This window comes from Scyliorhinus canicula, chromosome 1 (assembly GCF_902713615.1).
Source record: "Scyliorhinus canicula chromosome 1, sScyCan1.1, whole genome shotgun sequence".
NCBI classification, from domain to species: domain Eukaryota; kingdom Metazoa; phylum Chordata; class Chondrichthyes; order Carcharhiniformes; family Scyliorhinidae; genus Scyliorhinus; species Scyliorhinus canicula.
The window spans coordinates 207,077,844-207,102,636 of NC_052146.1; the positions used below are offsets into that span (position 1 = coordinate 207,077,844).

General features: G+C 49.2%; 1 protein-coding gene across 3 annotated transcripts in view; it reads right to left on the reverse strand.

The window, feature by feature from the left end:
• The window catches only part of ankef1a (ankyrin repeat and EF-hand domain containing 1a), a 98,075-nt gene that overhangs the window by 22,917 nt on the left and 50,365 nt on the right, over nucleotides 1–24,793 (reverse strand). For all 3 annotated transcript variants that reach the window (XM_038806642.1, XM_038806633.1, XM_038806651.1), the window contains 5 exons: nucleotides 24,377–24,500; nucleotides 19,978–20,800; nucleotides 16,810–17,036; nucleotides 6,428–6,597; nucleotides 5,361–5,495 (listed from right to left, as the gene is read on the reverse strand). In XM_038806642.1, the coding sequence (XP_038662570.1) occupies nucleotides 5,361–5,495; nucleotides 6,428–6,597; nucleotides 16,810–17,036; nucleotides 19,978–20,800; nucleotides 24,377–24,500 (1,479 nt within the window). The remainder of the gene's footprint in view (nucleotides 1–5,360; nucleotides 5,496–6,427; nucleotides 6,598–16,809; nucleotides 17,037–19,977; nucleotides 20,801–24,376; nucleotides 24,501–24,793) is intronic.

Consider the following 24,793-nt stretch of genomic DNA (forward strand, 5'->3'; position numbering starts at 1 on the left):
TGTTTTCGTTGGAAAGACGGAGGTTGAGGGGGGACCTGATTGAGGTCTACAAAATTATGAGAGGCATGGACAGGGTGGATAGCAACAAGCTTTTCCCAAGAGTGGGGGTGTCAGTTACAAGGGGTCACAATTTCAAGGTGAGAGGGGGAAAGTTTAAGGGAGATGTGTGTGGAAAGTTTTTTACGCAGAGGGTGGTGGGTGCCTGGAACGCTTTACCAGCGGAGGTGGTAGAGGCAGGCACGATAGCATCATTTAAGAGGCATCTAGACAGGTATATGAATGGGCGGGAACAGAGGGAAGTAGACCTTGGAAAATAGGAGACAGATTTAGATAAAGGACCTGGATCGGCACAGGTTGGGAGGGCCGAAGGGCCTGTTCCTGTGCTGTAATTTTCTTTGTTCTTTGTTCTTTGTACTGATTTGAGCCACAGGGAAGAATCCCATGTGGAAGTTGACTCAATACACAGGTCTTGAAACCGCTCCTGCACTCCATAATACCTCCAATGCTATCCACCAGGTCCGAAATGTGCAATAACAGGTCATCTGCATACAATGAGACCCTATGCCTGGCACCCCTTGTTCATTCCCCCTCCAATCCTTTGACGCCTGAAGCATCATTGCCAAGGCAAAAAGCATCAGGGTAAGTGGGCACCCTGCCTCGTCCCCCGATATACTCCAAAGTAACCCAAAATCACTTGGTTTGTCCGCAAGCTCACAACCGGCGCCTTATATAGCAGCCGAACCCAGTCTGTAAATCCCTGCTCAAACTCGAACCACCCCAGCACCTCCAGTATAGACGGCCAATCCATCGATCAAACACTTTCTCCGCGTCCATCGACATCTCCACCTCCACCTCCTGCCCCTCTGAAGGCATCACAATTACTTTGAGTACCCATCGCACATTCGTCGACAATTGCCTTCCCTTCACAAACCCCGTCTGATACTCGCCTATTACCCCGACACACAGTCTGCAATCCGCAATGCCAACACCTTCACCACTAACCTGGCATCTACATTCAATAATGATATCGGGCGGTACAACCCACACTTCTCCGGATCCTTATCGTTCTTTGAAATCAGGGAGATGGAGGCCTGCGACAATGTAGGGGGAGGGGTTCTCCCCTCTCCCTCGCCAGCAGTGGCCCCAGGTCTGCCCCAAACCTTTGATAAGACTCTACTGGGATGCGTCCAGCCCCAGGGCCTTACTCACTTGCATCGTCCCCATACCATCCAATTGGGGCCCCCAGACCCTGAACCAGCCCCTCCTCCACTTTAGGAAACTCCAACCCCTCCAGGAACCGCAGCATCCCTTCTTCCCTGGTTGGGGGCTCTGACTTGTAGAGTCTCCTATAAAAAGCTTCAAACAACCCATTCACCCCCCTCCGGGTCCATCAACATCTTACCCTTATCATCCCTAACTCTGCCAATCATCCTCACCACTTCCTGCTTCCTCAACTGATGGGTCAACATTCTACTCACCTTTTTCCTGTACTGATACACAGTCCCTCTGGCCTTTCACAACTATCCCACTGCCTTCCCCATAGAGATTAGCCCATTCTTCATCTGGAGCCTCTGCCTCTCCTTCAACAATCCCTCCTCTGACGCCTCCGAATATCTCCTGTCCACCCTCAAAATCTCATTTACCATCGTTGCCCCCTCCTCCCACTCCGCCTTCTCCCTGTGCGCCCAAATTAATATTAACTACCACCTTGAGTACCTCTCGCATCGTGGCAGCTGTGACCTCCCCCATGTCCTTCAACTTCACGTAGCCGCGAATGGCAGATCTCACCCGCTCACACACCTACCGTGGGCAGCACGGTAGCATGGTGGTTAGCATAAATGCTTCACAGCTCCAGGGTCCCAGGTTCGATTCCCGGCTGGGTCACTGTCTGTGCGGAGTCTGCACGTCCTCCCCGTGTGTGCGTGGGTTTCCTCCAGGTGCTCCGGTTTCCTCCCACAGTCCAAAGATGTGCGGGTTAGGTGGATTGGCCATGCTAAATTGCCCGTAGTGTCCTAAAAAGTAAGGTTAGGGGGGGGGGTTGTTGGGTTACGGGTATAGGGTGGATACGTGGGTTTGAGTAGGGTGATCATGGCTCGGCACAACATCGAGGCCCGAAGGGCCTGTTCTGTGCTGTACTGTTCTATGTTCTATGTTCTACTCATCCACCAACAACCCCACTGCAGCACTTTGTCCATCACAACAAAGTCAATCTGGGAGTACATCAGGTGCCCATGGGAGTATGAAAACTCCTTCACACTCGAAATCCCAAACCTCGATGTCCCCCCCCCCCACCATGCGCTCCATGAACCCCCCCATAATCAACCAATACGAGTCTAAGTTTGCAATATACCCAAACAGCCACCTCATAAAATCCACGTCATCCCAATTTGGGGCATAAACTTTTACCAAAGTCACCGGCAACTTCCGACTAACCATCACATAACCGCCACCCCTGGAGCAGCCATAATGCTCCCCACTTCGAACACAACCCTCTTATAGACCAACACTGCCACCCCCCTCGTCTTCCTATCCAGCCCCGAATGAAACACCTGCCCCACCTATCCCTCAACCTTGCCTGATTCCCCCAACTTCAAATGTGTCTCCTGCAAAAATGCCACATATGCCTTCAGACTCCTCAGAAGCGCGAACACACCCGGCCGTTTAACCAATCTATTCAACCCCTTCATGTATCATGTGACCAGCCTGGCCGAGTGGCTCCCCATCCCCTTTCCCTGCTGGTCAGCCGTACCACTTTTCGAGCCAGCCCCCCCGTCTGCATCACAAGCCCCTCCAGGCCCACCCTCAGATGTCCACCACCATCGATCCCTTCCCAACTGCGCCACATGAACCACACCCTTGCAAACAATACTCCCCCAGCAATACTGTAGAGAGCACACAAAAATCTTCCAAAGTTCAAAGTTCAATGTCCTCACACTCGTCCCAGCCCATTGTCCCTCCGTCACTTCCCCTGGCGTGTCAAAATAAACCTCCTGTTTCTGGAAAGTCACCCAAACGTGTGGCGGGTATAATACTCCAAATTTCACCCACTTCTCAAAGAGGCCTTTATCCAGTTGAACCCGGCCCTCCTCCTCGCCAACTCTGCACCCAGGTCTTTGTAGACCCGCAGATCACTCTCTTCCCAGGTACACTTCTTCGGCCTGCATCGCCCATCGTAGGATCTTTTCTTTAACCAAAAAGCGATGCAGCCGCACCAAGCGATGCAGCCACACACCATCGCCCTCGGCCACTCCCCCATCTGCGACCTCCTGGTCAGTGCCCTATGCATTTGGCCCACCTCGAGAGGCTGATCAAAGGCCTCTCCCTCATCAGCTTCTCCAGTATTCCCGCCACATACACAGCAGCCTCCGCACCTTCAATGCCTTCAGGCATCCGAACGATCCTCACATTTTGCCAGGTCCTCCACCTTCTCCCTCAGCCTCTTCTGGCTTTCCAGCATCACTCCCAACTTTGCCGCCAACAAGGCCATCTTCTCCTCATGCTCCCCCATTGCCTCCTCCACTTTCTGAATCGCCCGGCACTGGGACTCCAGATTCTACTCAACTCGCTCAATCCCAGATCTCAGCGGCTCCACCATCTTGGCCAGGTCTTCCAGGGCCTCCTCCCTCTGCTACAGGAACTTGTTGTTCAAGAACTCCACCAGCTGCTCCGTCGGCCCCTTGCCCTCCGCCATCTTTCCTAGTGGCGCACCATAAAAACTCTCCTGCTCCAGCTGCTCTTTCTTTCTCGTGGCGCTCCTTATCTGTTGATCCATGCACCAGCCACACCAGAGGAGTATTACCTTCCCTGGGCACTCCTGCACCTTTTGCCCTTAAATCCTGCACCCTTTGGGTGGGAAAAGACCAAAAAAAATCCACCTTGAGCTGGAGCCACCAAATGTGCGACCACTCACTCCATGGCCGCCACCGGAAGTCTCCTCGAATTTTGTCTTCTTGACCAATTTTCAAAGTTGTCTATCCTAGCCCTCAAACCCTTATCTGTCGCCATTGTCACCATTTCCACTTCCAAACAAACGATATGGTCGCTCTGCCTCGGCAGAGGAACCTCTATCACCTGAAGCTCTGCTGCTGGCTTCACCACCTCGCCCACCTTAGTCAGGGCTCCCCTGGTCAAAGAAATCGCCACTTCAATCGCTTTCTCGTGATCTCCAGAAACTTTATGCCGTAGTTTCTGCAGCTCTACAACCAGACCGTTGACAGTTAAGGGAGTGGCCCCTGGCACTGAGATTGCCTCTGCAGTCGTTTTGTTCCCACCCCCTGAGGAACACGGTGCCTCTGCCTTTGATGCGGTTCTTTGCTTTTTTGGTTGCCTGGATCGGCACTTATTTCACATCGCCTTGCTGTTGGATACTGAAGACGTCAAGTTTAAAAACTATTGGGATCAATTTTCATGCCAGTCAGGTGCCTAGAGCTAAAGTTACAATCTACGACGGGAGCCCCTACACGTAGCTGTTCCTCTACATGCCGCAGCGGAGGTCAAAAGGTATCTTCTCTATAAAAGAAAAGATTGTCTAATGAGTTGACAAAGGTCTTCAGGATTATGTATGAGTTTAGCTTTCAAGAAGATGCTTCCACTTGTGGGGGAAGACTAGGGGCTTCAGATATGAGAGAACCACTAATAAATCCAAGAGGGAATTCATGAGAAACTTCTTTATCCAAAGTGTGATTAGAAAATGGAGCTGATTACTACAGGCTGAAGGGAGTATAAGGGGGAGAGAGACATGGATGACAAAACATCATAAATGGTGGAATATTTTACTCTTTTTCAAAGTAGTTTTTGGATCATTGGAAAAAGATTGGGAATGGTGCAAATGGAGCCGCCATGTTGACGATCTCACTACTGAGGGAATCGAAACCAAGTGGTGTCCAACGATTCCCTGAAGCAAAGCCAAGTATAAACAAGTTGGAATTTGTTAAAACTTTAACTTGAAGGTATTTATTGTGAAGAGAGAGTTGACGTTCCAACCTGCTGTCAAAAGGAGCACCTTTGCCCTTGTGTGGAATTGACAATAGAGCTTGTTCTGTCGGCAGTGCATCTAACGTGACGATTGTAAGAGTCCCTTTTGAATATTTTTTGTCAGAGGAATAGGATGGAGTTTGGATTAGGTTTAGCCAAAGCCAAATTAAAATTGACTTAAATCTTCCGGTGGGTTTTAGTGGAAAATTCAGCCACCACAAAACAGGATTTGTCTTATATTTTTATTATCCCAGTCACCTGTCCTTTTGCTGTAGAATTAATGCTGACCTAACTAAACTCTCAGGATTCTTGCCAGCTTTCAGACCTTGGAGCACCTCAGCAACTTGTTCAAGAAAAAAATGTTTTTGCAGAGGATCTGTACTTACGGTTTTTGGTACAAAAGTAATGTCAATTGTTTTGGCCACACCACTATTTAGCATTTCGCTTTTTCTTGCTATGCTGTCCTTGGGATAATCTCTCTTCGGTGACTTTAATGGACGAGACAGCATTGGAAGTGGCGCCTGTTGAAATAAAGTGTAAGAAAGTCTAAGGCGGGTATTTATTTTAAGTGGGATTTCATCTGTCAAAGATCAGGGTGCATGCTCCAGAATTCATTTAAACATTTATTTCACAGCAGCGAATTCACAGAATTAAGACATTTCTTACCAGGAGCAATGAGCTCAGGTGTTTCTGCACTTACGTGAAAAATCATTATGACTCGCTTACCCATTCATTGAGTTCCTGGTTGATCTACAATTTAACATAATCTATCCACTTTTTTGCTCCATATCCCTTTAAAATCTTTGTTTAAGAAAGATCCATCATTCTCTGATTTAAACGCTCGATTTAGCATGAAGTGCCTTTCCTGGAACTGCTATCATCCTCTCTGGGTAGAATTTTTTAAAAATTGCACTCCTGAAATTTCCAAATTAATCAATGTGTATAGGTTCCCTCCATCCATCCTATCTGCCCCCATTTAATCTCTTCAAAATTTTGGATCAAATCACCCCTTAACCTTTTAAATTTCAGGAATACAATTTTGGCTTGTTTAATCTCTCCTTGTAAGTTAACCATTGAAGTCGAGTTATTGATATGGTTAGCTCGGTTGGCTAGACCAGCCTGTAGATCAGATTAGTGCCAATATCATGGATGTTCAATAATAGAAACAGATAATGCTGGATAAACTCAGCAGGTCCGGCAGTACCTGTGGAGAGAGAAACAGAGTTAGTTTTGAGTCTGCGTGACCCTTCTACAGACCCTGTTCCAGTTGTGATAGATTCCTCAATATCCTTCCATAGTAAAAATCACAATACTTTGCAGTGAATTGGTAAGTAATCACCGAGGACCTGCCTTCAGGCAGAGAACTCAAGAATAAATAAATAGGCTACATTTTGAAAGTAAATTGGGCTATTTAAAAGTCCTCAAAAGCGAGATATAGGAGGAGTTGATTTACCATCTCTCCCGCAGAAGTCTGAGGCCTTGAAGAAGCTCCACCGGCTCCTTTTGCACTTTTTGCTCCTTTTTTAGGTTTTTCTTTTTTTGGAAGGCTATCCAGCTTTTCTTTGACGACTTGAATTATTCTCACATCCGCATAGGCGTTTGCAAGGTCCATAGCATTTTGCCCTAGTTTAATGGAAACAAAACAAAAAGGCCATGGTGTAGCGTCACATTGCAAACCGTATTGTGTACATAAGGAACAGAGTCATCAGCTGCTGTCAACCAAATCTCTGCTTTTGGTATCAACAATAGTTTATAAAGAAAAAGGTAAAAAAAATACTCTGAAAATAATCATTTCTCAAATAATTAGCAATATCTTTTGAGAAAAAGGTTATTGCTCTGCTTAAAAAGGATGTTCAAGGGTCAAGAAATTAACAACCCTTAAATATGTATTTCTAAAATAATTTTGATCCCAATAGCTAAGAGCATTTTATAAAGTACTTCAACATAATCTGCAGAGCATTAACAGTGATGTAACTTCATCCCCAATGAGCAAAAATGTCCTAGAGCTTGACACAACTTTATGAACTTCAAAGAGACATTGTAAAAATTGGATAACCATGCATATGTCTCTCATAAGAGCACGAAGCATTACAAAGGCAATGAAACATGTTTGAAGTGTCGTCACTGTTGTGACGTAAAAGCATGGCAGCTAACTAGTACACAATAAGACAAGTCAAACCGGAATGAGATGACAGGCGGGATTTTCTGCCCCCTTGCATGTTGTGTATTGTGCCAGCGGAAGCAGCCAGCCATGGGCTGGGGCCCGATCTTCCAGTCCTGCCACTGTCCATGGGGTTTCCCTGTTTATGGGACCAGACAATCCCGCCAACTCAAAGGGCTGGAAAATCCCACCCAATTGCTTTGCAGCTTTCATTGATGTTCAATGAGGGATAACTACTTGCCAGAGTAGTTTGGGAGAGCTTCCTGTTTTTCTTCAAATATCATCATGGTATTTTTTTTTCAATGAGAGTGCAGATGGTTTAATGATCAATTTAAATATCTAAGTACTTACCTCAGTTGTGAATGAAAAATCTGTTGCATAACACATTAATTGTATAACCAATTAGGGCGGCACAGTGGTTAGCACCGCTGCCTCACAGCGCCAGGGATCAATTCCGGCTGAGGATAACTGTGTGGAGTTTGCACGTTCTCCCCATGTCTGCGTGGGTTTCCTCCCTGTGGTGAATGTATTCACCTAATGCATGCACGATACTGTAACCTATGACCTATGACCTGGAAGTAGTGATACAAGGTGCTTCCAGGTACTGTACTGCACTGTAACCTCGGTGGGCTCCGTCTCTGGCTCCGCCCTCACCGGGGCCAAATATAGACCGGCCACCTGTGGGCGGCATTCATCTGTATTTAAGGTGAATTGAAGGTATATCAATTTATTAGTCATAGACAGCACTATGGAAGCAGCTCTAAAGCCAGAGAGGCCCGTGCATCCGAAGCCAAGGAGATATTCTAACATTGGCTTCGATGCTTCGAGGCCTACCTAGACTCCTCCACAACGCCTCCCACGGAGAGCCTCAAGCTGTGACTCCTCCACGCTCGGATGAGCCATCAAATCTCAGTAATGATCGAGAAAGCGGCCACGTACGAGGCGGTGGTCGCAACCCTCAAGGCACACTTCGTGAAGCCCGTAAATGAGGCGTTCGCCAGACACCTCCTCACTACTCGCCGTCAACGCGCCAGAGAATCGCTGGACGAGTATCTGGAAACCCTGACTATACTCGCGAGGAACTGCAGCTATCGAGATGTGATGGCGGAGGAACATATGAACTCACAGATCCGGGATACCTACGTGGCGGGGGTCCGCTCGAACTACATCAGGCAGCGCCTGCTGGAAAACGGGACGTCCCACCTGCGGGACACAGAAAAGCTAGCTACCTCGCTAGTGGTGGCCTACCAGAACCTCAGTGCGTTCCCCGCAGGAAAAGGGGCACTTCACCAGAGCCTGTCTGAGCCGACCTAAGGCTCAGAAATCGAAAACGCACCAGGCCCGACCCATGGACTCGCAGCCCCACAGACCCCACAATGCGGCTGAGTGCCTGCCCAGAACGCCCCCGTCAGATGCGTCATCAGCATCGACTCGTGGGGGCCACCATCTTGGTCGCCGGCCCCAACTCTGACCGACACGTGCGACTCATGGGGTCTGCCATCTTGGCTGCCGGCCCCGGCACGGACCAACACGTGCGACCGATGGGGGTGGCCATCTTGGCCACCATCTTCGCCCCAGCTCGACACGTGCGACTCATGGAGGCCGCCATCTTATGATTCCACCGACCACACAGGCTACCCGCAGCTGGGTGCAGTCACCCTCAACCATTCGCAGCCGAAACAGCTGAAGAACTCTATGATGGCCGTCCGGGTCAACGGGTACGAGACCCCCCTGTCTTTTCGACTCCGGTGGCAAGGAGAGCTTTGTCCACCCCAACACGGTAAGGCGCTGTTCCGTCACACCTACCCAGCCTCCCAAATAAACTCCCTTGCCTCCGGGTCCCATTCGGTTCAGATCCGGGGATACTGTTCACCAATCTCGCGATGCAGGGCGCAGAGTATGCTCGTTTTAAGCTCTACGTCCTCCCCCACCCCTGTGCCCCCCTACTGCATGGATTGGACTTTCAATGTTACCACCGAAGCCTGACTACAGTTCGGCGGACCCTTGCCCCCCCCTCTCACGGTGTGCAGCCTTGCAACCCTCAAGGTCTCCCCTCCTTCACTCTTTGCGAACCTCACTTCTGACTGTAAGCCCATCGCCACCAGGAGCAGGCGGTACAGTTTGCTAGACATGATGTTTATCAAGTCAGAGGTCCAGCGACTGTTGAGATCATCGAGGCCAGCAACAGCCGCTGAAGAGCGCAAGTGGTGGTCGTCCGGACCGGGGAATAGAATCGGATGGTTGTGGACTACAGCCAATTAACCGCTTCACGCAACTGGATGCATACCCCCTCCCCCGCATAGCGGAGATGGCAACCAGATTGTGTAGTACCGTGTGTTCTCAACGGTCGATCTGAAGTCGGCCTACCACCAGCTCCCAATCCGCCCGGAAGAGCAGCCACTACACTGCTTTTGAGGCAGCCGGCCGGCTCTTCCACTTCCTCAGAGTCCCATTCGGCGTCACTAACGGGATCTCGGTCTTTCAGAGAACGATGGACTGAATGGTGGACCAGTACGGTTTGCGGGCTACATACCCGTACTTGGACAATGTGACCATCTGCGGCCATGATCAGCAGGACCATGACACCAACCTTCAGAGGTTCCTTCTGGCCGCCCAATCCCTCAATCTCACATATAACAAAGAAAAGTGCGTCTTCCGTACTACCCGACTAGCCATCCTCGGCTACATCGTGGAGAATGGTCTCCTAGGGCCTGACCCCGACCGTATGCGCCCCCTCACAGAACTCCCCCCTCCCCACAGCCCGGAGGCCCTAAAACGATGCCTGGGGCTGTTCTCATACTACCAGTGGGTCCTCAACTATGCGGACAAAGCCCGCCCACTTATTCAAACCACCAGTTTACCCCTGACGGATGAGGCCCACTCGGCCTTCAGCCGCATCAAGGCTGATATCACTACGGCTGCAATGCACGCGGTGGACAAGTCCATCCCCTTTCAGGTAGAGAGCGATGCGTCAGACGTTGCACTGGCCGCCACACTCAACCAGGAGGGCAGGCCAGTAGCATTCTTCCCTAGGACCCTCCAAGCTTCTGAAATTCAACACCCTTCAGTCGAGAAGGAAGCACAAGCCATAGTGGAAGCCGTGGGGCACTGGAGGCACTACCTAGCTGGTAGGAGGTTCACCCTCGTCACCGACCAGCGGTCTGTCGCCTTCATGTTTCACAACACACAACGGAGCAAAATAAAAAATGACAAAATCTTGAGGTAGAGGATCAAACTCTCCACCTACAATTACGATATCAAGTATTGACCTGGGAAGCTCAACGAGCCCCCAGATGCCCTGTCCCGCGGCACATGCGCCAGCACGCAAGATGACCGACTTCAGGCCATCCACAATGACCTCTGTCACACGGGGTTCACCAGTCTTACCCACTTCATTAAGGCCCGCAATCTGCCCTTCTCCACTGAGGAGGTCAAGGCCATGACCAGGGACTGCCAAGTCTGCGTGGAGTGCAAACTGCACTTCTACCGGCCAGACAAGGCCAGCCTGGTAAAGGCCTCCCGGCCCTTTGAACGCCTAAGCATTGACTTCAAAGGGCCCCTCCCCTCCAACAACCGTAATGTATACTTCCTAACCTCATTGATGAGTACTCCCGCTTCCCCCTTCACTGTCCCCTGCCCCGACATGATCTCGGCCACTGTAATAAAGGCACTGCACAGCATCTTCACACTGTTCGGTTTCCCTGCGTACGTCCAAAGCGACCTGGGCACATCGTTCATGAGCGATGAGCTACGTCAGTACCTGCTCAGCAAAGACATCGCCTCGAGCAGGACTACGAGCTACAACCCGCAAGAAAACGGGCAGGTGGAGAGGGAGAACGCAACGGTATGGAAGGCCGTCCTTCTTGCCCTCCGGTCTAGAAGTCTCCCAATCCCCCGCTGGCAGGTGGTCTTCCCCGACGCCCTCCACTCCATTCGATCACTCCTCTGCACAGCCACTAAAGAGACCCCTCACGATCGTTTGTTTATCTTCCCCAGGAGGTCCATTTCCGGGGTCTTGCTTTCAACTTGGCTAACAACTCTGGGACCAGTCCTTCTCCAGAGGCACATGAGGTGCCGTAAGACTGACCCCCTGGTTGAGAGGGTCCAACTGCTCCACGCCAACCCCCAGTATGCCTACATCGCGCACCAGAATGGATGGCAAGATACAGTCTCCCTCCGGGACCTGGCGCCAGCTGGTTCCCCTGCCAACGTGCCCCCCTCCCTGCTGCCCGCCACCACCCCCAGCGCCCCGTACGCTCCCCTGGGTCTCCTGTATTGTCCCGAGCCAACACTGGTGTCACCTATCACCCCCCCCCCCCCCCCCCCCCCCTGCCTACCTCCACACCCCAACCGTCTCCGACACGCCGGACTGAGGCTCAAGCTCCGGACACAACTCCCCGGGAGTCACCACCTGCAACAACCATGCCCACCGCACCGCCAGAGCTAAGGAGGTTGAAGAGAACGATCCGGCCTCCAGATAGGCTGAATATGTATTGACCCCATGTTACCCCCACTGGACTTGATTTTTTTAACAGGGGGTTTAACAGTGGTGAATGTATTCACCTAATGCATGCATGATACTGTAACCTATGACCTATGACCTGGAAGTGGTGATACGAGCTGCTTCCAGATACTGTACTGTAACCCCGGTGGGCTCCGCCTCTGGCTCCGCCCTCACCGGGGCCATATATAGACCGGCCGCCTGTCGGTGGCATTCATCTGTACAACTGACTCTGGCTAGGCAAGTTCATGACTAATAAAGCCTAATGTTCACTCGCTCTCTCTGCTTCTCGGTGAACTGAAGATCGTATAACCAATTAGGGCGGCACAGTGGTTAGCACCGCTGCATCACAGCGCCAGGGACCCAGGATCAATTCCGGCTGAGGAGAACTGTGTGGAGTTTGCACGTTCTCCCCATGTCTGCGTGGGTTTCCTCCCACAGTCCAAAGCTGTTCAGGTTAGATGGCTTGCTAAGTTGCCGCCTAATGTTCAAAGGTTAGGTGGGGTTATGGGGATAGAGTGAGGGTAGGTAGTGAGCTCTTTTGGAGGGTCGGTGCAGAGGAGGGATTCTATGGAATATACAGTGGCTGTAGATGTGAGCAGCATCAAACCGCTGTGGTGAACAGAATTATTTTACTTTAATTTGATGCGCAATGGGCCATGTGCCCAAAATCATTTAATCTAAATCATTTATCTTGACCTTCAGTGATTTACTCACTTCGGCCACCAGAGACATCTCCGCTTCCAGTGAGGCAATCTGATCACCGTATCTCGAAAGGGCCACCTCCATGTCTTTAATCGTGGCTCCATGGGCTTTCACGGTTTTGTTGGTCTTCTTGGATGGGGGCCAAGGCCTCCTCCATCGATTTCCGGAGGTCCTCTGACACAACCCGCCAGTGATTATCAAATAATTTCGCCAAGGTACTCAAAACCACCTCGGGTGTTAGTGGAGTGACTGGAACCTCTGCCATTTAATCTGGCGATGAGTTCTAAGTGGCTTCCGATTATGTCTATTGTCTGCTTTCTTTCCCTGACTTTTCTAGGCATTTCACCGATTATAGGATCCTTATCCCATTAATTATGTGGGTTTTCAAAAGAAAATACCCCAGAAACTGAAAGAACTGGACAAAAAAGTGCAGTACGCTAGCAGGAGCCACCTCGTGTACATCTTCCCCCTACATATCGCCACCAGAAGTTCGAGTCACTCCATTTTAATCAGTTGTTCTTCACGAAAGGAGTGATGAAAATGAACTCTCAGAAGTGTAATTGTCAGTTTCCCTTCAGTATTAAAGAAGCCTGTTTTTTGCCTGCGTACAATAATCTCTAATATGGCTGTGGAGCCAGATTTCAGACCTGAGTGGCTTTCCACAGTGCGGAATTGTCCGATTACTTTTGGGACTGCTCAGCCTTTCTAGCTTTCCCTTTGTCCTTGGCCAGCTGTATTCTTTGCTGCTTGAAAGAAGCAATGGCCAATCTCGAGTGCATGCCACAGGTAGTTCTTTCACACACATTTCTCTCCCAGTCCATGTTCGACAGGCCACATTTCTGGAGGTTTCCCGTCAGGGACTCTTAATCTCGGTGGTGTCCAAATTAAAGCTGCTAATACATGACTGCCTTGAGCATTTTATCATTAGTCACATGGACTATATGTCCGCTTCAGCTGGGCGGCCCGGTAGCACAGTGGTTAAGAGTAATAATAATGATAATCTTTATTGTCACAAGTAGGCTTACATTAACACTGCAGTGAAGTTACGGTGAAAATCTCCTAGTCGCCACATTCCGGTGCCTGTTCGGGTACACAGAGGGAGAATTCAAAATGTCCAATTCACCTAACAAGCACGTCTTTCAGGAATTGTTGGAGGAAACAGGAGCACCCGGAGGAAACCCATGCAGACACAGGGAGAACATGCAGACCCCGCATAGACAGTGACCCAAGCCGAGAATCGAACCTGGGACCCTGGCGCTGTGAAGCAACAGTGCTAACCACTGTGCTACCACGCTGCCTGTGCAACAGTGACTACACAACACTTCAAAAGAACTGCATTGGCTGCAAAGAGGTTTGGGTCATCCGAAGGCTGCGAACGAAACGATATAAATGTAAATCACAGAATCATAGAATCCCTAAAATGCAGAAGGAGGACATTCGGCTCATTGAGTCTGCACCGACCCTGCGAAAGAGCACCCCACCTAGGTCCACGTCCGTCTCACCCTATTCCTGCAAACCCACCTAATCTTTTGGACGCTAAGGGGCAATTTCGCATGGCCGATGCACCTTACCTGCACATTTTGGACTGTGGGAGGAAACCAGAGCACCCGGAGGAAACCCACGTAGACATGATAAGAAAGTGCAGCCTCCGCACAGACACCCGAGGAATTGAACCCAGGTCGCTGGCACTGTGAGGCAGCAATGCCAACCACTGTGCCAACGTGCCGTCCTGTTTTTTAAAAAAATTTGCACCCTATATAGGCCCACTCACCTGCCCTATCCTCATAACCCCACCTAACTGTTGGACACAAACAGGCAATTTAGCATGACCAATCCACCTCACATGCACATCTTTGGACTGTGGGAGGAAACCAGGGCACCCGGAGGAAACCCATGCAGACACGGAAAGTGCTAACTTTCACAGAAAGTGACCCAAGGCCGGATTTGAACTCAGATCCTTTGTGCTCTGAGGCAACAGTGCTAACCACTGTGCCACCATGCTGACCGAGTGCGGAAGGAGGGCATTCGGCCCATCGAGTCTGCACCAATCCTCTGAAAGAGCACACCCTGCCAAGGTCCACTCCCCCTGCCCTAACCCTGTACCCCCACTAACCTGCCCATCTGTTGACACTAAGGGGCAAGTTAGCATGGCCAATGCACTTAAATGTACATTTTTGGACTGTGGGAGGAAACTCATGCAGACACAGGGAGAAAGTGCAAACTCCACACAGACAGTCATCCAAGGCCGGAATTGAACCCAGGTCCCTGGCGTTGTGAGGCAGCAGTTTAACCAGTGTGCCTTTTTTTAAAAATGAACATGTTTTCCTCAGAGCACTGACAGAGCTTGGGAACCATATCATTGTAGCTGAGCAGATGCCACAAGGCAGCATTGCTGTCCTATGTAAACAAAGCCTCTGCCTTTTTTGTAAACTATTAAGGATGTTTTGTTCTTCCATTCATTTCCCTCTTTGATTCTCTTATCATTCTGAAAGTATTAACCAGTAAATCAGGGTACCAAACCTTCACTTTCTGGTCTTGAACACAATGGAGCTAAAAGTGCAAAGGGCTACAAAGCAGCTTGCTGACTCACTTTAAACACCTCCACAATAGTCCTCAATACCGGGGCCCCGCAAGGCTGCGTACTTAGCCCCCTACTCTACTCCCTGTACACAGATGACTGCGTGGCAAAATTTGGTTCCAACTCCATCTACAAGTTTGCTGACGATACGACCATAGTGGGCCGGATCTCGAATAACGACGAATCAGAATACAGGAGGGAGATAGAGAACCTAATGGAATGCTGCAGCGACAACAATCTCTCCCTCAATGCCAGCAAAACTAAAGAGCTGGTTATTGATTTCAGGAAGCAAAGTACTGCACACACCCCTGTCAACATCAATGGGGCCGAGGTGGAGATGGTTAGCAGTTTCAAATTCCTAGGGGTACACATCTCCAAACATTTGGCCTGGTCCACCCACGTCGACGCTACCACCAAGGAAGCACACTTCCTCAGGAAACTAAGGAAATTAAGCATGTCCACATTAACCCTTACCAACTTTTACAGATGCACCATAGAAAGCATCCTATCGGGCTGCATCACAGCCTGGTATGGCAACTGCTCGGCCCAGGACCGCAAGAAACTTCAGAGAGTCGTGAATACCGCCCAGTCCATCACATGAACCTGCCTCCTATCCATTGACTCCATCTACACCTCCCGCTGCCTGGGGAAAGCGGGCAGCATATTCAAAGACCCCTCCCACTCGGCTTACTCACCCTTCCAACTTCTTCCATCGGGCAGGAGATACAGATGTCTGAGAACACGCACGAACAGACTCAAAAACAGCTTCTTCCCTGCTGCTACCTGTTGCTCGTTATGCTCTCCTTAATTTGCGCTGTTTTAATTACGTTTACTCAAGAGTCGTCAGGTATCTTTCTGATACCGCCACAAGGTTCAAAACCGAATACTGATCAAAGACTCGATACACCAGTTAGTAAGTTTAAAATCAATGCACATTTATTTACACACACAGTCAATTATTACTCATGCATAAACTCTACTCGCTAAACTACAACTACTACTAAAAGCCTAAACTTAGCTTCGGGCGCCCACTCAGTCAGAGGAACAATGGCCGTTGTCCGGTTCTGAGACTGCTGGATTCGAACTGGTACGGAATAGTAGCTAGGAGCGCCTATCTCGTAGCGTGTGTTGACCTTAGACTTACTTGTCTGGTGCTTGGTGGGTCTCTCGTCGCTGAGAGCCAAGGCCAAGATGAAGGTGCAGAAAAAGAGAGCGATCTGTCTTTGGGGACCCCTCTTTATACCCCAAAGGGGCTTCGCGCTTTTTTGGGCGGTTCCTGAATTTGGCCCCTGTTAATTGGACCATGTCCCAATCATTTGTATTGATTTCTCCAATAATGGGGCCGTTGCTTGATCACTGGGCGGGTCCTAGGTGACCGTTGGCCTGCCTTTGTTTTAGTCTCCACTGGCGCCGGGAAGTCTGCACTGGTACCGATTGCTTAAATGTTTCTCTTTTGTCCCTGGAGATAGCTCATTACTATGCTAATGGCATGTAGTATCGGTTTTGTCTGGGAGCTGCAAGTTTTAATCCACAGGCAAACCTTGCACCTGCTTGTTTCCTTAGCACTGTCCAATTTTCCCTGTACTCTTTGCAAGTGTCCATTTTGAAATCGGGACGTGGTCACCCCAGGTGGCTACATACCAGACTCTTAAATGACTCTCTTATGGACTGACTTCATTAACACTACACCCTTTATGCTTCATCCGATGCCGGTGCTTATGTGGTTACATTGTATACCTTATGTTACCCTATTATGTATTTTCTTTTGTTCCCTTTTCTTCCCATGTACTTAATGACCTGTTGAGCTGCTCGCAGAAAAATACTTTTCACTGTACCGCGGTGCACATGACAATAAACAAATCTAATCAGGTCACGCCGTGCTAGCATTACCTTTATTGTTCTCCATGTCAACACGAGCGCCATGTTCAATCAGATACGTTACACAGCCCAATCTGCAGCTTTCAATTGCTCTCATTAAAGGTGTGGCACCGTTTATGGAAGTTGCATTAATCAATGCACCATGATCCAGCAACAATTTGACAATGTCCTGCTGTCCTGCATGACAAGCATGGTGAAGGGGTGTCCACAGTAAATTATCGTATGCATTCACATTAGCCCTAGGAATATTAAACATTATAACATAACTGTATTGATTAAGAAGATTAGTTTCTAACGGAACTTTTCACTTTATTTGAATGTGCAATACTTAACGAGAGGCTAATATGCTCTCTTAGAAAAATAAAGTCCTGTCTCGGGCACATTTGGCAGGGTGTTTCACGATGGCTGCAACCCCGAGATAGGGTCGTTTTTTGGGTCTCGGAGAGTTTCACCCGGTTGAGGTCACACTGAACCCGGCAGCAGGACTGGCTCCTCACAGCTCAGCGCACCATTTTGAAAGGCTGCTCCGTTCTCTACAGGAACCCCCCTTCACCTCTCCAACCTTTCTGTGGCCTCCTCAAACCCCCCTCACCTTCCCTTTCATAGGCATGGCCGCCCGACCCCCGACCCTTGGTAGTGTCAACCTTGCACCCGGGCACCATGGCACTTCCAGCCTGGCAATCTGGCAGTGCCAACCTGGCATTGCCAGGGTGCCTGCGTGTCAGGGGAGTGCCCTCTCCCCGACAACCGGGGGGGGGGGGGGGGGGGGGGGGGGGGGAACGACCTCCACCAGCCTCCGAGACCCGCTGAGGTGCCATCATGCCTGGTCCACGCTTGTGGAAACTAGCACAATTCAGCACCCGGTTGAGGCCCCTCAAGCATGGTTGTTGACTTCCGGGAACTCGGTGAATACGGCGTCGGGATACATGGGTCTAATGGCTCATTTAAATATCATTATGTGAATCAAGCTCAATGAGGGCATGATCCAGGTTGCACCAGACGCAGCAAGTCGGATGACTCAAGATCGGGGCGAAGCGGGGTGCGCTTCGCGCCGCCCCCCCCCCCCCCCGGGTATTCTCCGACCCGGCGGGGGGTCGGATAATCCCGTCCGAGATCTTGATGGGCTCCCGGTATACTTTCCACTATTGGTGGATTTCCCATCAGGGGGGAAGCAAAGTTACTCATGCCCTTTGCCCAGTGTAACCTAGCTGGTGATCCCAGCAATGGAGAAATAAATTTCCCCCTATATCTTCTATTTGACCTAATTCACTCAATTAATTGTTTTGGAACTGGGCAAATACAGCTGCCTTGACTTCACATGTTGCCCATGAATGCCAGTCACCTGATTACTATGATTCTGGTGGTAAGAAATACAGGGTAGTGTATTTTCCGATTATTTATATCTTATATAAATTTATATAGGCTATATGCCTGCCTATATAGATATGTTGTATAATGTTATAAGTTGCAGTCTGCAAATGCAGCATCAGTTAACAGTCGATGAAATGTTGTGCAGCCAATTTTATTCACTTGAATCCCCAACATATCAGCCTAAAGTGTATTCATAGGAATACTGGAACAGGTGTCGGCCATTTAGCCCCTTCAGTCTGTTCAGCCACTCAAGGGGCTGGACTCGCTGGTACCCCAGTCACGTATTTCTCGGAAATGCACCGTTCATTGGCAGGGATTCTCTCTTCCCACCGCTTGTCAATGGGATTTTCCACTGAAGCCACCCCACGCTGTCAGGAAACCCGCGAGTGGCAGAAACAGGGAATCCCAATAGCCGGAGAATTCCAGCCAATCAGTTCATAGCGGTCCTAGCTCCACTTAACGCATTTTATCATAGATATCATAGAATGTACAGTGCAGACGGAGGCCATTCGACCCATCGAGTCTGCACCGGCTCTTGGAAAGAGCACCCTACCCGAGGTCAACACCTCCCCCTATCCCAACAACCCAGTAACCCCACCCAACACTAAGGACAATTTTGGACACTAAGGGCAATTTATCATGGCCAATCCACCTAACCTGCACATCCTTGGACTGTGGGAGGAAACCGGAGCACCCGGAGGAAACCCACGCACACACGGGGAGGATGTGCAGACTCCACACAGACAGTGACCCAAGCCGGAATCGAACCTGGGACCCTGGAGCTGTGAAGCCATTGCGCTATCCACAATGCTACCATGCTGCCCCATACCCTTTCATACCTTTGACTAACAAAAATCTATTGATCTCAGATTAAAAATTAATAATTGATCTGGCATTAGTTGTCAATTGTGGCAGAGAGTTCCAAACTCCAATGTCCCCTGTGAGAAGAACTGCTTCCTAAATTCACTCTGTGGTATTGTGCAAAGCAAATAATGGCATGATGGGAAAACTAGTCAAGTTTCTTGGTACAATAAAATTTAAACTGACTTTGCATAACCTAAGGCACAAATACAAGCAGCCAAGGTCAACTTGACCCGAAAACTTGCTGACTCTAAACTCGGATAAAAACTCAGTCGTCACACCCCAGAGCAGTCTAAATACACAAGATAAGCTAGAAATAGTTATTTTCGATACTTAAACAAATCTGCTCCGTTTCTTAAACATGCACCAAAAGACAAGATAATGATATGAGACCCCGAATCCTCTAAAGGTCAGCAAGTTTAATGATTATTACTTATGTTTTACTTTTGATCAAATTCCTGACCAAGCTGTATTCACGTTATCTTTATTTTATAATGTATAAATGTCTACCTATTTTTTGTAATGGGCAGACTTGGAAGGGAACCAGCAGTTTGTAATTGACTGCCTTCCGACTCCAAGTCTCAGCCATACTGCTAGCAGTTGTAGTTCGTAAATAAAGCTTAGTTTTGCTTACCTAACGAACCTTGTTGAATCTTTCTATCACAGTCCAGAAGCGGGGAAAATATTGATTACGACACTCTGGCTGCAATATTTTGACTTCTCCACACCCCCACCCCCCGCCAAACCTAGACTCCCCGACCAGTCAAAATAGTTTCCCCAAATTTGCCCCTCTGTTTTCCTTGAAACATAGCTGTCAAATCGCCCAAATTGGCAAATCACCCAAATTTGCAGAAAAATCAACACAGCATCTCTGAAAACAAAATGCAGCATCTATGAAAATAAATTCAAGATGAATGTAACAATCAGCCAGAAAAGAGTCAGACATACTTTGTTTCCACGAGGTATCTGGCAAGTGTAAAATTTCCATCTGAGCAGGCTGCCATGAGCGGCGTTGTGAAGAATTTGTCATGTATGTTGACCGATACCCCCTGAAAAAATGCTTTCTTTAAAGATTGCATATCTTCAGCTTTTGCTGCGTAGTTGATGTTTGTATACACTTTTTCCGGTTTTTCTAAGTACCATGCAGAGTCATCCTGCAGGGGATGCTCTGGTGGGTTGTCACGGCTAAATCTATTTCTATCTGTAAATGTCTTGAAGCTTTCGATCATAAACTCTGGTGGGCCTCCATCTTCACGTCGAACTATATATTTTTCCGGAAGAGTGCAGATTGGTATTGGTATATCTAATTTACCTTTCTTGCCACGTTTGGCCTTCTTCCCCTTTTTCTTCTTTGGCAGGTATGAAGACATAAGATAAACCTTCTCAAGGTATTTGGTACCTTTAAAGAACTCATTGATGTCAATAACTCCAGTACGAGCCTTATCATGGGCAGTAATCAGTGCAGGCATTTCTTCTTCCTGCATCGGTACGTTTTTTTCCATAAGAATTGCGGCAAAGTCCTCCTTTGTCACTGTCCCATCGCCCCTGTCCATTGTGGCGAATATATTCCGAAGAGCAAGCTCATGATATAGGGCCCAGTCATACAACCGGATAGCCCAGGGTGCGTTGGGATTTTTCACATTGGGTTTGCTATATTTGGCAAAGAGACGCTCGGCTTTGCGGAGTTCCTTCGACACAGCTTTGTGACCATTGGCTTTGGCTGCGGCTGCCGGAGTTTTTTGCTGCAGATTCTTTAGCTTGGGGTTGCTCCCTAAGAAAAAAATCCAAGGAGTCAAATGAGAAAGGAATTGCAAGCCGTGCATGGCAAGAAACTTCACACCTCTGTTTTTTGTCATTATTCCTCACCTTTCGAATCTACCTTCATACTGAATATCAGTAGGGTACATTGTTCTTCACAATCTATTAGCTGATTCAATCAGAAGTATTTTAGAAACTTGCTCTTAATAGCACATATTGAAAACTCGTGGACACCACAGATTTTTCTAACCATAACTATCTATATTGCTATCTAAGCCGCTTTATGGTTAACAAGCCTTTCAGATTGACCTAAAATAGTCCTGTTCATGAGCTCCATGAGTCAACATTCACCTTGCCTGACACGGTAAAGGTTCAAATGGGTCACTTACTGGTCTGAGATTACACTGAATATCTACGTCTAAAGGAAACGTTTGCAGGACTATGTGGAAGGAGCCGGCACAGGCCTGAAGCGTCAAAATTTAAAAACATTAGTTCAGGGGATGTAGGCATTGCCGGCTGGGCCAGCACTTATTGCCTATCGCTAAGTTCCCTTGCACTCGGGGGTTTGCATGGCCATTTCAGAGTTTTAAGAGTCAACCACATTGCTGTGAGTCTGGAGTCATATGGAGGACAGACCAGGTCAGGTAAGGACGGCAGATTTCCTTCCCTAAAGGACATTAGTGAACCAGATGGAATTTTACACAATCAACAATGGTTTCATGGTCGGACGGAGGGCGGGAGGCAGCGCGCAATGGAGGGCTCCCGTTCGGGAATGGCATTTTTGGAGCTTTAAGCTCGGTCCCAGGGTCCACGGAGGTGGCAAAAGCAGGGAGAAGGCATAGAGGAGGCACAGTGAAGGCACAGTAAAGGAAAATGTCGAGGGTGAGCAAAAGAACGGCCGTACAAAAACAGCTGAAGGTCCGTTGGGGAGTGGAAAGGTCACCGCGGGGTCACCAAGGAAAATGGAGGCTGGAGCACCAGGGGAGGCCGTATTGCTTACGGCTGAAGAAATGACTAAGGTGATGGCTGCGGAATTCGAAAGTCAGTTTACAAAATACATGGAGACAATGAGGAAGGAGATGAGGGAGGTTTTGAGTGTGCTGGTGGAGGAGGCGATTTCCCCGGTGACGACGGCGGTGGCGAGCGCAGTGGCGGGGGTGCGGGCGCAAGGGGAGGCACTGAAGGAAGTGGAGGAGACATTATTGCAGCATGGTGATCAACTTACCTCGATGGAGAAGGAGATACGGAAGGTGATGGAGATTAACAAGGATCTGTGAGGAAAAATGGAAGACCTGGAAAACAGATCCAGGTGACAGAATTTGAGGATTGTGGGGATGCCCGAAGGAGTTGAAGGGCCGAGGTCAACTGAGTATTTTGCCGCGATGCTGGCAAAACTATTGGGGGAGGGGGAGGATCCCTCCCGATATGATCTGGATCGGGCTCATTGGTAGTGTAGGCCTGTACCAAAGGCGAGTGAGCCGCCAAGGGTAGTAACTCTGTGCTTCCGTAGGTACAGTGTGAAGGAGAAGGTCCTGTGCTGGGTCAAGCAGAAGCGGGTGGTGCAGTGGGCTGGAGCTGGTATACGTGTATACCAGGACTTTACGGTGGAGCTGGCGAGAAGGCGGGCTGCTTTCAACCGGGTGAAGAGGGCACTGTACATTAGCAAGGTGCAGTGCGGCATTGTATATCCAGCAAAGCTGAGGGTGACTTACAAGCTCAAGGACTTTTATTTTGGAACGGCGGAAGTAGCGGAGGAGTTTGCAAAGGCAGAAGGACTGTGGCAGAACTGAGAAATTGAGAAATGGCCATGTGCCGATGTAACCTCATGACTGTATTTTCTTCTTTTTTGTTTCACTGCGTGCGCGTGTATGGGCTAAAGGAGCCAATGCTGTACATATTTGGACAAGGAAATGATGGGACTTTCACTCGAATTGAGGGCTCTTTGGGGTGTAGGTGGATATGCGGGGTTTGTGTGTTAAAAGAGGATTTCTGGGCTTTCCTAGGGCCGGGCAAGGGGGAAAGGGACCCGGGCGGGGACCTCCACGCTGGCCAGTTTAAGCCGGGCAGTGAACGGGAGTGAGGTGGGGGGAGGGGCTGCGGCCATCGGAGCCTGGCAGAACAGGGTCCGAGGGGTCTCGCCGGGGTAGAAAGTTGTGGGGAAGAAACCGTGGTTGGGGGGAGGAGTTTTACAAGAGGCAGTGGACGGGAGGAGTTGGTGAGGGGGAGGAGGGGTGTTTACAACTCTTGGGTATCATGTACGGTACTCTTTCAGAGGTTGGATGGCGTTGAGTGTGGGGGGGTTGTTGGGGGGGGGGGAGCGGACTCATGGGCGGTCCTGGACTCCTTTTTCTTTTTCTCCTTTGATTTTTATTTCCACCGTGGGAGGGTTTGTTTTATTGGATGCATATATTGACAGGTGGGCTGTTGTTTGGGGTGGTGGGAGGATGGGATCGTTGTTATTGTTAAGGGGATTGATTTTGTATTTGTTACCGTTTACTGTCTGTGGTCTCTGGATTACTAATCCAGTGATAATACCACTACGCCAGCGCCTCCCTTCGCTTCCTTTTCTGAAGCTACATTCTTACCTGACAGCAACTTTGAAGTTACATAATTAAGATTTAAAAGCCTAGTATCAATGTTGTCACAGGGACATGTGGAGAGCAGCCAGAAGAGGCCAAATTAAGGAATATGTTTAAGGGCTTGGGCGGATGGCTTGGGATCCGGGAAGAGCAAGACCGCTCCTTTGTGCGCCAGAAAGGTTCCTGAGCTTCCCAGCTCTCACTACACTGGGACCCCTCTGAGCCAGCCCTCTGTCCATACTGTGTGCCGGGGCTATTTCATAAACATAGACATAGAACATACAGTGCAGAAGGAGGCCATTCGGCCCATCGAGTCTGCACCGACCCACTTGAGCCCTCACTTCCACCCTATCCCCCGAACCCAATAACCCTCCTCATCTTTCTTGACACTAAGGGCAATTTAGCGTGGCCAATCCACCTAACCTGCATGTCTTTCCTTGGGTCTCGAGTGGTAGCATCCCAATTGCATCCCAATTCCGGTTCCTGCATCTGGCTGTCTTGAAATTGTCAGGATCTGGGGTGCTCGGCCAGAAAGGGAAGTGGAATAGTAATTTCCGAAAGGGAAACTTGATAAATACAGGAAAGGGGGAAAGAGCGGGGAAATGTGTGGTTAATTAGATAGCTCGTTCAAAGCAGGTACAATAGGGCTGTATCATTTCTATGATGACTCATTCCACCATTTCTTTGTGGAGTTTTCTGATATTAAAATGAGGTTGGACAGACTTCGTGATCTTGCAGGCTTCCATGTTTGCTGCACTTTCCTTACATATTATAAGGGCCTTTTGCCTGAAGCAGACAGGTGCTTGATGAGGAGCCAGGCTCCATTCATCAGTTACAACGCCACAGCACGGGGTGGTGGGGGGGGGGGGGGGGGGGGATGCAGACTTCTGGGTCTTCTGCGAGCCACTGGGCCCACTCCCAGTGCAACAAAAAGTTAAAACCACCCCCCCCATGAGAGCAGAAGATTCCGCGTGAAGCACTGCCTTGGCTCAAGATCTTCCTAAGCATACCTCTTTGTGCCAAAAACTTGGCAGCATCAACAAAGCCTCCCAGTGCTGCCAGATGCAACGCTGTGTTTCCATCCATATTAATAACATTAATGTCACTATCATGAGCAACTAAGGCTCGAATAACCTGAAAGAAAGACACACGTGTCAGCAAACAGCAATCTCATTTTCGTTCCGACCCTTCGCTTTTCATTATTTTGAATTCTTTTCATCATTAATGCATTTTTGTGATGGCAGTATGGAGTCTTATTACAAATACACGTTCAAGCAGGGCTTTCCATCTGGACCATCTTGTTGAGGTATTGTCCTGGGGCTTTCACACCTGTGCAAATCATTTGACCCGGGAAAGGGTAACATCAATCAAGGTGGGCAACAAGGTTGGCATTTCTCATCCATTCCTGGGTTACTCTGCTTGCAATT